This window comes from Dermochelys coriacea, chromosome 3 (assembly GCF_009764565.3).
Source record: "Dermochelys coriacea isolate rDerCor1 chromosome 3, rDerCor1.pri.v4, whole genome shotgun sequence".
Classification (NCBI taxonomy): Eukaryota; Metazoa; Chordata; order Testudines; family Dermochelyidae; genus Dermochelys; species Dermochelys coriacea.
In genome coordinates, this window is record NC_050070.1 from 196,552,728 (window position 1) to 196,567,771 (window position 15,044).

At 37.0% G+C, this 15,044-nt stretch overlaps 1 protein-coding gene across 18 annotated transcripts in view; it reads right to left on the bottom strand.

Annotated features, from left to right (window-relative positions):
• Positions 1–15,044, bottom strand: part of EHBP1 (EH domain binding protein 1) — a 320,670-nt gene that overhangs the window by 56,213 nt on the left and 249,413 nt on the right. For 10 of the 18 annotated variants that reach the window (XM_043512050.1, XM_038394215.2, XM_038394206.2 and 7 more), the window contains 2 exons: positions 8,615–8,762; positions 1,005–1,112 (listed from right to left, as the gene is read on the bottom strand). In XM_043512050.1, coding sequence (XP_043367985.1) covers positions 1,005–1,112; positions 8,615–8,762 — 256 coding nt within the window. The remainder of the gene's footprint in view (positions 1–1,004; positions 1,113–8,614; positions 8,763–15,044) is intronic. The other 8 variants (XM_038394218.2, XM_038394219.2, XM_043512052.1 and 5 more) reach the window with 1 other exon arrangement.

Below are 15,044 nucleotides of genomic sequence, written 5' to 3' on the forward strand. Positions count from 1 at the left end.
TATACCATAGCAAAGGGGTGACCTGACCATGCCCCTTTTTCCACTACACTGGCAGCAGGCAGGGTGGACAGAGTATAAGCCCCCTCCAATGGCTCTATAGCACTGCAGGATCAGACAGTCATTTAGACAAGTATGTGAATGCTGTGAGATTTTCAAAAGTGTCTAAGCAGGTTAGGTGCCTGACTGACTAAGAGACTTTGGAAAATTCCATTACGAGCTTATCTGAATTTGTAGACATCCAAATATCTTTGAAAACCTGACTTCTAGTTACCTGAGAGAATACCCCTATGGCTAAAATATTGTCACACAGTTGTGTCAGTGAAGGAATCTGAACTCAAGCTTCCGTGGTTTAAAATTCTAATAAGGGGTTATCATCCTTATGTATTATTATTATTTGACAAGCATGCAAAGTGGTCATGTACAGGCCACTCTAATAATATTAATTATTTTAAAATTTGGTATAGAAAAAACTGTTATTTTAACTTTGTAAACCATCTAGGGCCAATTCTGTCTTGATTTACACCTCATATGACCTCACTGGGAGGAACTCAATGGGACTGCACAGGGTGTAAAACTGAACAGAATTTGTGCTCTATAATCTGGGCACAAATACATAATACATAAATAAATGAACAGTGACCAGTAGAAAAAATGAACATGCGCTCAACCCCTTCATGTGCAATCCCTCAACAGACTTGTGAACACAAAAACCTGCATGGCTTGGCTGGTGCAGTTAGTGCAATCACATCTTATCTCCGAACAGGAACACACATTGGAATCCTTCATTATTTGAAATATTTCTTTTGTTGTTGATCTTAAATTTGAAGCAATAATAAACATGAAAGTAAATAATTCAGGAAAGTGAAATAAACTTAAGGGTTAAAAAGATTTAAAAAGACACAAAGCTAGGCTAACGTTACTAAACAGATAAAAGACACATTGATATTGATGATGAATAAATGTCAGTCATGCAAAATACACAAAACAGCCATTATTTAAATTACCAGTAGAATCAAGGTCATTTTCTGGGTTAGTAAGTTCATCTCCACCTTCTGTAATAGAGCATTCAGGAATCTCCTCATTAGTATTTATCTCAGTATTATCATCCTCATCTGTAGGAACATGTAGTGTTAACGTTAGTACTTTGTCTTGTTCATGCACCATCCCAGTAGAATCATTAGTGGTTTAGTGACAGCTGAGCACCACTATGCAAGAAATGCAAACTGAAGTTAATGAAATCAATCTGCAGGGAGATTTCCCGGTTTTCACTATCAGGTATATCTTTAAACTGATGCAATTCAGTATATACACACAGTGGAGGTGCAATGGATGTAATCAGGGCAGAATTTGGCCTCAGGTACAGTCTTCAATTGGGCTGGATGTCTGACCAATGTCAAAGAACACATAAGTTATACTTTTTTTCTTACACCCTTCAGCATTCTAACAGGCTACGTGTGAATCACCTTGTCTTTATGGCTGATCTTTGATACAGTAACACTTTATGAGAACCATCCTTAGAAGTAGACACCCTACTGCTCTGTCACAGCACCAGTTTGAATGGTTAGGCCAGTTGGCTAGGAATGCGAAGTTTTAATAAATAATCTTCATTATACTTTGCACTTCCATGGGGCCCTTCCATTGAGCATCTCGAAGCAGTTTACAAACATTAATTAAATAAGCCCCACAACATTCCCATGAAGTAGGCAGATACTATTATCGTCATTTTGCAGATGGGTAAAACCAAGGCACAGAAAGGGTAGGTGACTTAAGGAAGGTCAAGTGATGAGCAATTGCCTGAGCCAGGAACAGAATTCATGAAAAATCCTGACTCTTACTTTCCTTATTTTACTGAGAGACCATATACTGTACGTACAGTGAAATTAAAATAAATGACATTAAAAGTAAGTCAGTAAAAGCTGGGTAACACCTTCAAAATGTTTAGCTACATTTTATTTAATAATTTCTAGTTTCTTCAAGTGAAGCCTTTTGCTGTTTGGCATGTATGTACATAAGAAATGGACTCAGCGGTATTTAGAGACTGGAAAGGGAAAGAGGATGGCTTTCAGATGAAGGAAAGTTGGAGACAATTAGAAGGAACATGGGAAAATGGCAATATTGGTGAATAACTATTACTTAAAATTGGAAGTTACACAGGTTAGTGAAAATTTATTTTGATATATTTCCAACTCAGCCAAACACAGAGTCTAAATATGGTAGTTAGAAACTGTCTAGACCCCAAACCGTAACCTTGAACACCCCCCCAATTTTGTGAAGTTTGGATCTAGATCAGAACTTTAAAGCCTAATCCCTAGCTCTGTAGTAGGCTAAACCAACCCCCTGAACTTTGGGCCTGTACAGATCCTGCAACTCAGGTCCACATCTATTGACAACAGAACTTTTCAAGATTTCCATGGAGGAATACAGAATACAGCTGTTTATTTTGTCCACCTGCTCATCTTTACAATCACTGTAATTCACATTCTTCAAGGCTATTTTTTTTTTGCTGCTACTCTTCATTCTACATCAGTTGCACTCTTACTTCCTCTTTAGACTGTCGATACATCCAAACACAGTTGCTAATGTTTTTTGTGCCGCTTTTCTCATTTCAAGTGTCGCTCTTGCTACAATGGAGAGGAGCAAAGCATTTTGAAATACATCAGCAACCAGTCCACCTCAGTCAGTAAACAAAGTCAGGAGTTCTGCGATGTAGATGATGGAGTGGGGTGGGCAGAGGAAGATGTGTGGGGTAACTCTAATAGCAGATTTGATTGGAGTTGTCAGGTCTGGACAAGCAGCTTGAATTATCCTCTTACCCATACCTCTAAAGGACTCACTTACATGAGAAAATTATACCAATTTAACTCAAGCAGTTTAGAAAATGATTTAATTAAAATGGTGCAACACCCTTGTGGGGACCCTCTTATTTCAGTTTAAGAGTACCTTATATCAATTTAGCTTAAGTTGATTCCTTACTGTCTTAAGCTAAATTGATATAAGGTACTCTTGAACTGATTTAAGAGCATCTACACAAAAGGGGGTGGCACCAATTTAACTACATCAATGTCTAAACCAATGCCATCAGCTTCTAAACCGATTAATTAAATAGGTACAATTTCCTTGTGCAGACAAGGCTTTTGTCAGGGTTGAACCCAGGTCTGGTCTTAGGGAAAATGGTGCCCTGGGCAAATTTCTATTTTAGCACCCTTTCTTTGAGTTTGAGAACAGCAGCGTGGGGCACAGAGGATGAGGACCAGCTTCTGGTCCTGGATGGGCTGCACGGAGAGGAGTTTCTGAGCTCCGGGGGCTCCCTGGGCCACACAACCCCCAACCACCTAGCAGGAGAAGAGCACATGCATGGAGGATTTGGGGGGACCCCAGGGGTTGGCCCCCTGGGTCTGCAGAGCCTAGCCCTGCTGCCTGCACCTCCCCACCAGGCTGGAAGCTCCAGTGGCATCGCCTCCCCCAAGTTGGAGTTCTAGTCCTGGGCTCATGAGCATTCACCCCTGCTCCGGCAGGCCTGCCAGCTTGCGGCACTTGGATGGTGACCCCCTGACCATGGCACTATGGGTGGTTGCCCATGTTGCTCACCCGTAAGGCTAGCCCTGATTGAACCAGACTGGCAGGTAAAGTGTGAGCAAGCTTGCACTACTGCTCTATACTGTACTGGCTCTGGAGACAAGGAGAGGTCTTTAATCTTCACAGCCGTCACTGTGACGCTATGTTCACATGGCTTTGTTTTAAAACATCAGGTACAGAGTTCACTTTAAGATTACGGAATGCAGTTCGGAGAGTATGAACACTGACAAAGAAAGCAAAGTGGTGAAGAAAAGGAAGACGAAAGCAGAAATCAAATATTTCAAGTATATAAGCAACCCAAGGTTAAGACAAGACAGTAGGGCCTTTAGTGATAATTGCAAAGGAAGGTAGATATTGCTAAAAAAAAAATTAAATCCAGGACTTGAAATGTTTACTTGATACCTATTAGCTCAAGGACTAAGTCTGGGTGAGGACAACTATGCTGCTATGTCCTCCCTAGGATACCCCCCAAAGCCATTCACCCAGTATTTAAGGGAATGTCTACAGCAAAAAAATCCCAGGGGCATTGAATCTCAGAGCCCAGGTCCAAAGATACGAACTCAGGGGGCGCTGTGCTAGGATGCTGAAAATAGCCAAGTAGACATTCTGGGCTGGAGCCTGAGCTCTGAAGCCCGGGGAGAGGAAGGGGAGTTGATGTCAGAGCCTGACTTCCAGCCTCAGCAGGAATTTCTATGTGGCTCTTTTTAGTACCATTGCCTGAGCCTTGCAAGCCCAAGTCTGTGGACCATGGCTCAGACTCACTGGTGTGGGGTGTTTTTTCTTTTTTTTGCAGTGAAGACATCTTAAAGGAGCAGAACAATTGTTCAGTGTTTATTGTATACTATATAAAATTATAACAATATTGTCAACTAACTCTCTAATATATTTTTTAAATAGTAACTTACCACATTTCTCTTGCTTTTCTTAGTGCTTCCATCACACTCTTTTTTTTTGTTTTGTTTTTGTTTTGCTATAACAGATCATGGTGTATCTTTTCCTGAGCTGCTTTCAATGCCTGTTTCCTCTTCTCTTTTTCTCTCTCCTCCCACCCCCCTCCCCCGTTTTTCATTTCTTACACTGTGTTCTCTATCTCTTCCCCCATATTTTTGGTCTGTATTTATTCACCAAAATACTACTCTCACTCAATACCATACTGATCTTTTCTAATGTGTCTCATTAATTCTTAGTTCTCTCTCTTTCCTGCCCACTCCCCCACATCTGCCTAATCAACCTCCCCCTCACAAACATGCTATCCTAAGTAGGGGTTGGATATATGGCAGAAACCTAATAGTCAATGAACTTAACATACTTGCAAATCACAGATGTGAAAGATGGGGCCTCACTATTCAAGGACTACACCCAGATAAGAGGCTAACTCTACTGCTCCTGAGCTGCTGGGAAAGGGGAGGGTGTTTGGATTCTTATCAGGGTGATGTTCCAGGACCAAACTCAAGGGCTCAACTTATCAGCCTCCAGCTAGTAGAAATCTACTGTATTTGAAGCCTCAACCGCAAATGCTTCTATCTGCCATAAGAGAGAAGGAATATTCTCTCTCTGCCCCTTTCTCCTCCTCCCATATCTCCCCCTACTAAATAGCTGCCGGAGAGCTTGTATTCTGCAGATGTTGTTGTTTATTCAGGAAAGTTTTCTATTTGCAATAGGCAAATGGATTTTCTAGGTCACGATTAAATCAAGGCTTTCAAATAAGGCTGTACTATTAATGCCAAAACACAAATTTCTCAATTAGTAAATAGAAATATTGAAGGAGATTAGAATTTCACCAACAAAAGTGAGCATGAAATTCATTAAAAAAATTTAAAACATTAGAAATGGATAAGTACCATCTTTCTGAAGTGAAAAAAGAGAGAAGATTCTAGTAGATTTATTTAATACCTGTTTTTTGAAATCGGGATGTATGAATCAATATATACATATATAGAGAGGCTAATTAAATATGTAGTAAGAAGAGATTTATAAAAGATCTAGAAAATTATTGTAAGCTTGACTTAAGCATCATATAGGAGAATATACTGCTACAAAACAGAAACAGAACACTTGCAAACATATAATGTAAGTAAGGATAGGACTCAGACTGTATTCACAAAAAAGAGCTTGTCTATTAAATCTGAATATTGTTAGCAAATAAAGAACTGAAGGAATAAGTAGTAGACATATAGGCCCAGATCCTCAAAGATATTTAAGTGTTGTACCACCATCAAAATCAATGGGAGTTAGGTGCCTAAATACTTTTGAGGATCTGGGCTATTGTAACTTGCTTGGATTTAAAAAAATGTGAGCATAGTTTCACGCAACTGTTCCTTAGTAAAGTTAAGTAAGGCCTCTAGTTAGGAGGAGGAGGAGGTACTTGAGTAAATAATGATTTGGAAAACAAAGACATACTGTGAATGATGAGATGGAAGAATGTGGAGAAGGTTGAGTATGTACCACAAAAATAATTAATAAGATGGTAATTGTTCACTTTATGTGAAAAATGTGGGAGAATGAACACGTAGGAAAGTGATCAATTTTCACATAAATAAGAGTAAGGGGGAATCAGAGTGGACAGAAACCACAAAATAGAAGTGCAATAAAAGTCCAAATAACTTGCCCAGATTACTATACAGACAGACAAAATCAATGTAGAGGATGTAAACCAGTGATCCTGGGCATAGTATATATAAAAATAGAAAATATACTAGATGGTTATACAAGAAAAAATACAATTGATAATTTAATAGTAGATGTGATGGTGATAAAAAACTCAAGTAATCAGATTTTGACACCCTACTCCTGTTGCGTTCTATCTTACTCTGCAATTAGTCATCTCGGAACTTGGTGCAACCACGCATGTAAAGAGTTAGTACTCAACGTGAGTAAGAGTGGCAGAATCTTGATCTAAAATCTTATTCATATACTGCTAAACAATGATATTAAATAGCAGATATAGCTTGCAATAAATAAGAGGTATCAAGTGTTTTTGAAATAGTGACAAAGTGGAAGACTAATTAAGGAGTCTGAGGATCTTTGTTATTCAGAAGAGTTAGAGAAACTATGGATGAAATCCTGGCCCCACTGAAATCGGTGGGAGTTTTGCTATTAACTTCACTGAGGCCAGGATTTCACCCTTGTTTTTTATTGTTAGGAAAGTGGAGATGAAGATTGGTCCTCACTAGAGTAGAGACAATTCTGAAGAGAATAATGGAAGACAGACACTACAAGACTATTTGTGCTAGGGTCAAATGAAAGGCTATCTTTGAGGGAGCTTACAAATTTAGTGAAGGAAAGGACTGGTTAACAGAAAAACTCAATGGAAATTTTAAACATGGAGAGCCATATTCTATGGTGAAATATATAGTGGTATAAGCTGGTCAGAAAGTGGGTGCAAGTGGCAAAGCACTGTAATTTGTAACGAATTTGGCATTCAAAGTGTGTGTAAAACAAGTGTATTTTATACTCAGAGGTAGAAGGAGGAAGTGCAGCAGGAAAAGCAACTAACAGGTGAGTGTAATAGGATAACATCAGTGTAAGGAATGATAAAGTAAAGCAGGATAAAAAATGATAAATATTTAAGTCACATAAAGAATGCCAAATTGGTTGCAATTTACACTACTTTGCCATTTTACTCGTTTTCTAACTAATTTAAATGTTATGTGTGTCTATACTACTATGTACGTCACCAATGAATTTGGCCTACGCACGTCCATGGAACTACACCTGCATCAGCCAAGTCTAAATTTGGCCCAGAGTGTTTAATGCAAGTATAAGGAACAAACTAGGAAAGGCTGCAATGGAAAAATGAGCAGTAACCATTTTTAAAGGCGTTTGCTATTGTACATCACAGCTTGAGTGTGCTTTGAAGCAATATTTTCATTAGCTTAGAGGTGTTTTCATAAAGTCTGAAAAGCTTATTCCACATCAAGGCCATGTTTTCCCTGCTTAGGGTGAATTCAGTACTGAAGAACAGCCCCACACTGGAGACATCCTGCCATACTTCATTACTGGGTGAATGGAGGTAAACCAAAGATCAGACTTAAATGGAAACATATAACTGTTCTCCAGCCATTCTTAGTGCTTCAGTGTTAAATGGAGTAGGGAGTGGAAGACCTATGGTACAAGACAGTTGTAACATTAACTAAAAAGAACATATTTAAAGCTGTATTGAACACAGAAAGAAAACATATGATCAGTGACTGTAGATCTAGCAAAATAAATATTAAGTTGGATTTACTGGGCATTTGTGCTACAATTATGGGTTAGTATGAGACAAATAATTACTCCTTAGCATATTTAGGAGACACAAAAAGAGCAAGGAGCCTGGACTAAAATATGTGTTCTGTACCCATTTGAATTTGAATGTCACTACATTACTCCAGCTTGAAGCACTGGCGGATATATGAATTTTAATGACATTTCAAAGTCACTTTAGTAATATTACAGTAATATACGACTCAAAAACTATAAAGGTAAGTGGTACGCAAAAAGACTGCCATTTAAAATCAAAAGATTATTACTCCAGCCTCCCAGGTTATAACAAATGAACACAATGTAATGCCAGAGAACTTCTTCAAAGTTTCCTTCAGAAAGAAGTCGTACTAACTCGTTTTTTGTTTTTAAGACAAATTTCTTAAATCTTTATAATGTACTTTCCCCCAGAGGTTACATCTAACTCCTACATTTTCAATGAACTCTGGAGATTTTAGCCACCCAATTTCTATATGACTAATATTTCTTACAATTCTAAAAATGCAGAGGTAATGTCAAATTTGTAGTTCAACAGGTCAATATTAGCCAACATTTTTTACCTTTATAGTCATATTCTTGCTGTAACATATGCACCATTCTTTTAACTGTTTAAAATTAAGTTATATAACCCTGATTTGGAAACCCTATCCATTGCCAGTCTTTTGATATGTGTATCTGATGGACAACAATTTCTCACAACAACATTTTCAAGTGTGAATAAAAGTGATACCCCAAAAAAGGTCCCTTCTGGTTTCTAGGTTGGCACAGGAATAAGATACGAGGCTCCCTAACTCACCTCCAGACGCCTTTGACCTTTCTTTCAACTTTTCTGCAGCCATTTCAGCATAGGTAGGAAGTTCTGACATCTTCACTCCAGATCGAGCTTCTGCTATTAGCTGACGAGCTCTCTCTCTCAGCTGCCGACGTCGCTCTTCATCTTGCAGCTAAGATATATTGAACAGTTGCCAACTCAGTAATTGACAGAAATGCAATTTCATTCTCAATCTGATCATCATGATAGTAACTGGTTTACAGCATGGTGCTTGGCCCACATTATAAATAGGATGCTCTATATCAGTTGGGTGTCACACCGCAATTTTTAAAGACATACGGGAATCAGATTTTTTAGCATATCCAACATTATCATATATTAAAAATGTCAGCATTTGTAATTTAAATCATTTTAAAATAAAATTATACCTTGTAAAATATCCTGATGCAAAAAATTGTCAGAAACTTTTGTTTCTTAGCAATAGCTTCAACATTTTTATTATAGCTGCAAAAAGGATTTTACTAAACTGAATTACTAGCGAGAGAAATATTCTACCATCATACTAAAATCAGGGGTCAGATACTGCTCTCAGTTACACAAGCAACTCCACCGACTTCAAGAATGTTATACTGATGTAAATCTGAAGTAAGAGAAGAATGTGATTCACACTGTTCAAGTAATGCATCTTTTTTTTTTTAAATATAAAATTTAACCTAAATTTAACCTGTTGGTGGAGACTGTAGGGCACACAAGAATTTCTCTAGTTTTAAAATGCCCCTTTGTTGGGTACAGTACAGAAATTGCATATATCACCTAATAACAAATATCCAGTGTTTTTGTAAGGGAATCATTCAATTTAACAATGTTCTGTTAAAAAATTTAAATGTATCATTATAGGACTATAAAATTTCAATCACATAACTAATTACAACAAATAGTAAACTTTTCATGCATATATTTCTGAAATGGAGTTACACACAACAAATGACAAAATATAGGTTTAACCAAAACTACTGAAATACACTGAAACGTGAGGAAAATGGAGTTTAAGCTTTGTTTGTCAAAACTTGCATTTTTCAAACTTAAGAAAAAGTTTAAAAGCCACTAGTGCACAATAAACACTAATAAATACAACAAAACCAAGCATGTGGCTTTAAGTCAAATTTACCTCAAACTTAATTTATAGACATAACACAGTTGCTGAAATCAGGATTTTTTGCAGATGGCCTTAATTTTGGTAGAATAAAACCAATTAGTCTAATTTTGGAAAGCAGTATTGGCAACTTAATTTCTTACAATAAATGGCAAACACCATTCCCACGAAACAAGAAATTGAATATTCCACACCTGCAAATCTTTGTAAGAGTCTGCTACCAAGTGCTATTTAGTTTAAGCAATCATTAATAAGACAAGCACAAAATACCAATTAGGTACATTTTAGCCATTTCCATGTAGATTGTTTGTTTGTAGCTATTTACTCATCGTTGTTCTTGGTACAATAGAAAAAATGCAAATGAATGAATCAGAATGCAGTCCTAATGGGACTTTCTGTTTATGACCATTAGCCCAGAGGTGTGCTGTAATTCAATCCTCAAGCAGAAAGATTTAGCCTCATTAACAGCTTGCATGGGCAGGTTACAACTCATAAAACCCTACAGTAAACAAAGATATGGACACAGCACAGTATCTTGAGCCTGACTGACAGAATTCTGGTTCCCTATCAGATTGCCTTGATTTACTTTTCTGCTAATGTCCTAACACTATAAAGACAATTTTGCTTGGGCCCTGCAAGCTCTTCAGCAGGATGGCATATTTACTTTGTTTGCTTTCTCACACCTTCACTTCCCAGAAGGCACAGAGTAAGAGTTCTATCAAAAACTTATTTGTTAAAGTCCATACAAGACAGAAAACTAGAAACCTTCTATGTGTACTATGCACGACAATAAATCAGGTTAATTTAATGTACAGCCAGCCAACTAACACAGCAACCAATTTTATTTCAACCTACTGTATCTGGCAACCTTAATTAAATTTGAGTTTACATGAAGTAAAAGTACTCAAATATATTTCCATCTTGTCACGCCTAACACAGGTGGATTTGTGTTTTTAATTTAAATTAATTTAATTTATAAATGGAATCCGCCAAACTTATTTTAAAGTACTAGGCAGCTTAACACTGAATGTTCATATGATCCAACTAAACCTACTACAGTACATGGCCTATTTAAAATCAAGCCAGGTACACTTTAGGAACAAGATATCCTGGAATATGGTAGGCTGATTTCAAAAGAGGAGACCTCATATCCCTGAATCATTAGCATAATCACTAGCATCCTCTTAGAGAAAATATAGACTGTTGTGGCTTGTGTTTGTGCTAATTAAAATTCAATCATCATTAGCGGAGAAGACCAAAACAGCATATTTATTGCTTACATTTAATACATGTATTATTTGAACTGTTGATTATTGAGCTTTGAGGGAGGAAATGATTGTGAAGAACCACTAAGTTTAAATTACACCGAAGGTATTATTCAAGTATATATAAAAGTTGCAAGTTAGAAAACAATTAACTTAAAATGCGCACTGTGAAACAATATATTTTTATTGTTCCTTCCAAAAAAACCATGAAAAAGACCTGGTAAAGCTCATAAAGCACAAATATGGAATTTGCAACAGGGAAAGAAAGGGACATGAAAACTCTGATTACAACAACATATGCTAAGAAAACTGTCCAATTCTAAAGAGAAAACTAGGTAAATCTTTCATCTCTCTGTCATGTATCCGCCATGCTGGGAAGACATAAAAGTTTACTCTGTTTCTCCATCTCAATTACTTTCTAAGGGTCTAAAAATCTGCCACATGGATGCACAGCAAGTAAAACTTCACCATTTAAGGACAAACTCTTCAAGAATAAGTAATGTAATTCCTTGTTTCCTTCCTATAAAAATGTATTGGTATGCAATTTTTATATTTCACAGTTCACCGACATCTCGGCAAGCTTTCTTCCACTGCTTCAATGGTGCTACTTTTAATTTTATCCTCCTTAGTCCTAGTAATTAAAGTGATCAGCAGTGGCATCCCAACGGCTTTGACACAGCTACAACCCCCTAGCAGACTTCTGCTTTTAAGGGGAAGGAGAAGAAAAAGGACTAGTTTCATTTCACAGGAACAAGAAAATCAAGCTTCTCCAATCCTCAACTTTATCCAATTGTTCTTTCAGCAGTCTTTGGATCTTAAGAAACAAATAAAAATGGCTGCCATTAGGGGGTCCTTTTTGTAGTTGCCGCAAATGTCAATGACTGACTTTACTTTGGCCAAAAATGATGCCATGGATTTGTGAAGGTGAATTAGAATGTGAGACACTGTCAGTGTAGTTGCCGAGATCATTACCCTGCCGATGATGTCGTTCAATGGTATCAGAAATTTAGAAAAGACCAGCCTTAAAACACACAGAATGCTCGTGTCTTGTGAAAGCAACCAACAATCAAATCCCCACAAATACAATTCATTAAATTTATTTTAAGAAAATGTTTATTCTTGTTCATTTTCAAGGAATGTTTCTATGGATTTTTAATTGCCTTTTGATGGAGTTATACGTGGATCAGGTACAATATTGAGTTTGCACCAAAAATCTGCTCTTTTATTTTTTTTCTCTACACAAACACTATGTACTACATTTGTTTAATGTTAAAAAAAAGAAGTTTTTTTATCATGCTCAATAATCTTTTAATGACAGAACTGAAAAAAAAATTGGTTTTAAAGTTAGTGATCCATCTGTGTTAACATAAAATGAAAATATAACTCTTCTTAACATGGAAATCATTTCACATAGCTATAACTCTCAAAATTGTCCCTTGCATGCCCCGATTACATAGCACAGCTAAGAAAAAGAACTTGACTGCCAACCCCTTTCATCATTAGACAGGAAGAACGGCTCTGTTATTAGCCATTCAGAAAGAAAAAGAATTCTGTGCTTGTCCAGAGGCAAGGATTATTAAAATGTACCTATTCACTTGCTACAGAACACTGACTAAAACTAAAAAATAAAATTACAAGATACTTAAAGGTTTGGCCAGGCTGGGTTTTTACTGTGACCTTGATCGGCTCTTGTTTGAGTAAACAGGATTTGGGATGAAACATTAAAACTGTTTAGCAGATCTATTCAAGCCATTTCAAACTTTTCTTATGCTGGTTTATAATACAACCAGACATGCTTGTAAATGGCCACACCTGCTCATTTCTCTAGGGATAGCCTGATCTCTGCTTTTTCCAACAAAGAAAGGAGGGGAAGAAACCCAGCCTTTCTTGTTGCAAAACAGAGCAGAAAGTCAAAATCTTTCTCAAATTTGTCCATCTGGTCAGATTAAATCTTTGATCACGCTAGGGATTACATTTATGTTTTGTACTCAGTACTAAAGTTTCAGAATAGCCCCAAATACACAGGTAGTGACCAAAATATGACTTGCCAAGCAGGATAAACTTGATGTAAACAAAAGAGTATGAGATTTTAATATCTAATTAGACAAACGTTTAAGCAGAAAAAGATCAGCAATGAAAATAAATAGGCAAGTATATTTTAGATATATTCTGTCTTCAACTGGTACAAGGATTTATGTCTATGTTCCTCCCAACTGTGTAGTTTGAAAATATTTTTCACCAGTGTATATTTTTTTAGTATTCGAACATCTCATTAAAATTAAAAGCCACTGGCATACATCATGTGTCTCTGCTTGCCTGACAACACCTATGGAATGAAAACAAGAGTAGACAAAAGTATAAAACTAGAGGAAGCATAAACAATGCAATGCCAAATGTTTCCTTTAACGTGTACAGGGACTATTTGACTGTATAATGGAAACTGACCTTTCAAACCATGGATGTGTTTTTAAAGAAACACGTTACGATTACAAACCCCACTCCCCATCCCAAACAATTATTGTGTCTTTTAGAAAACCTTAAATTCACTTGGTACAGTTGTGGAAAGAATTCAGATCTTGGAAAGAGGATCAATTTGTAATTTAATTCCTCGTTTCACTGTAAAAGTGATAAGTTCTTAGTTTGCTTAAAAAAAAACCTGTAAGGAAAAAAAAATAATGGCTGACTAAGTAACTATCACCTTGTGCTACATCCAAGGCCTCTTGCTGGTTGTCTGGCTGCTCTTTTGTAGGCAAAAAGGAGCTGAACGCTCTCTGGCTCCTTAGATCTGGCCCAACAAATGCACTGCCAGTCATGCACATGGATCCAGCTTAAAACCCAGTGTGAGCCTAAAAGAAGCTAGTCAAACTGGCACCTACTCATGCAGAAGGAGATAGATTTGTCATGACAGGCTGATTATTCAATGTAAAGAAACAGTTTAGCTTTTCTAATCTGGTACAAATACATCTTTCTCAGAGAAAAAAGTAAAAGGTCTAACAGTTCAAGTATTTAAAGTAAAGAAACCAACAAAAAATTGTAACGTCAAAGTGAACCATAGGTATTTGTACTAAAGCATTCTGCAAAACAGCCCTGCAGTTCTATTCAGGCAAATAAGATTTAACCCATTTAACCCTTTAGAAGCACCACAACTATCTGTTTGATCAAAGCAAGTATTATTATTCTACACCAGATTTTGCTTTACAATAAGTTTAAGAACAGATTCAAAATATTTATTTTCAAAACTATTTTCTGTTTTCATCCTCTTCCATTTGGTTGCCCTCGCTGATGCTAAAAGAGACACATTCAGTTGGTGAAGAGTAATACTACAGGTTGTCTACTCAAAGTCTACTGATAAAGATCACTCACAAAGTGGATAAAAAACCAAACCCACAACACTGCAACTTCTTCTGGAATTTTCTTCGCTTGTGCAAGACTACACTATCCCTCATACATGAACTATAATTAAGGACAACAATCACCGTAGGCACTGAGATCCAGAAGCTTGCTATGCCTGTCACCATGATTGTCAATGCTATTGGCATTACGAGCAAAATATGGTCTCAAGTATGCAGCCTGAAAAATATGCTGAAATGCAGCAATCATCTCAGACAGACTGTAATGTCCAATTTAAGATGAAAAGGTTACCTTTGTCCAAATGTGATCTTTTCTGAGGCTCTTAGTAACCCTGCTACAGAGAAGAGCTACAGAAACTGCTTACTCATTTTAAGAGTTAACTTCTGTAGAGATCTACTTAAGGGCTTTTTCCTGTGTAAACTTGACTTTATGAGATAAAAAACAGTGATGTTATGAAACAAGGAGTTTTGGCAATTATGTCAGATGGGAAAGCTACAGAGAAGCATCCTTTATATTGCTGTCCTGAGAAGTTCTTCTCTCACTCACTCAACTGTTTATAGGAGCCTTCCTCCCTCTATTGGGGAAAAGGGACATTCTTTCTTTTGGATTTCTTTTCTAGTTTACCATAAACCAAACAGTACAGAGAAGACTTTAGTATCTATTTGAAAGGTTCCCCCCCATCCTT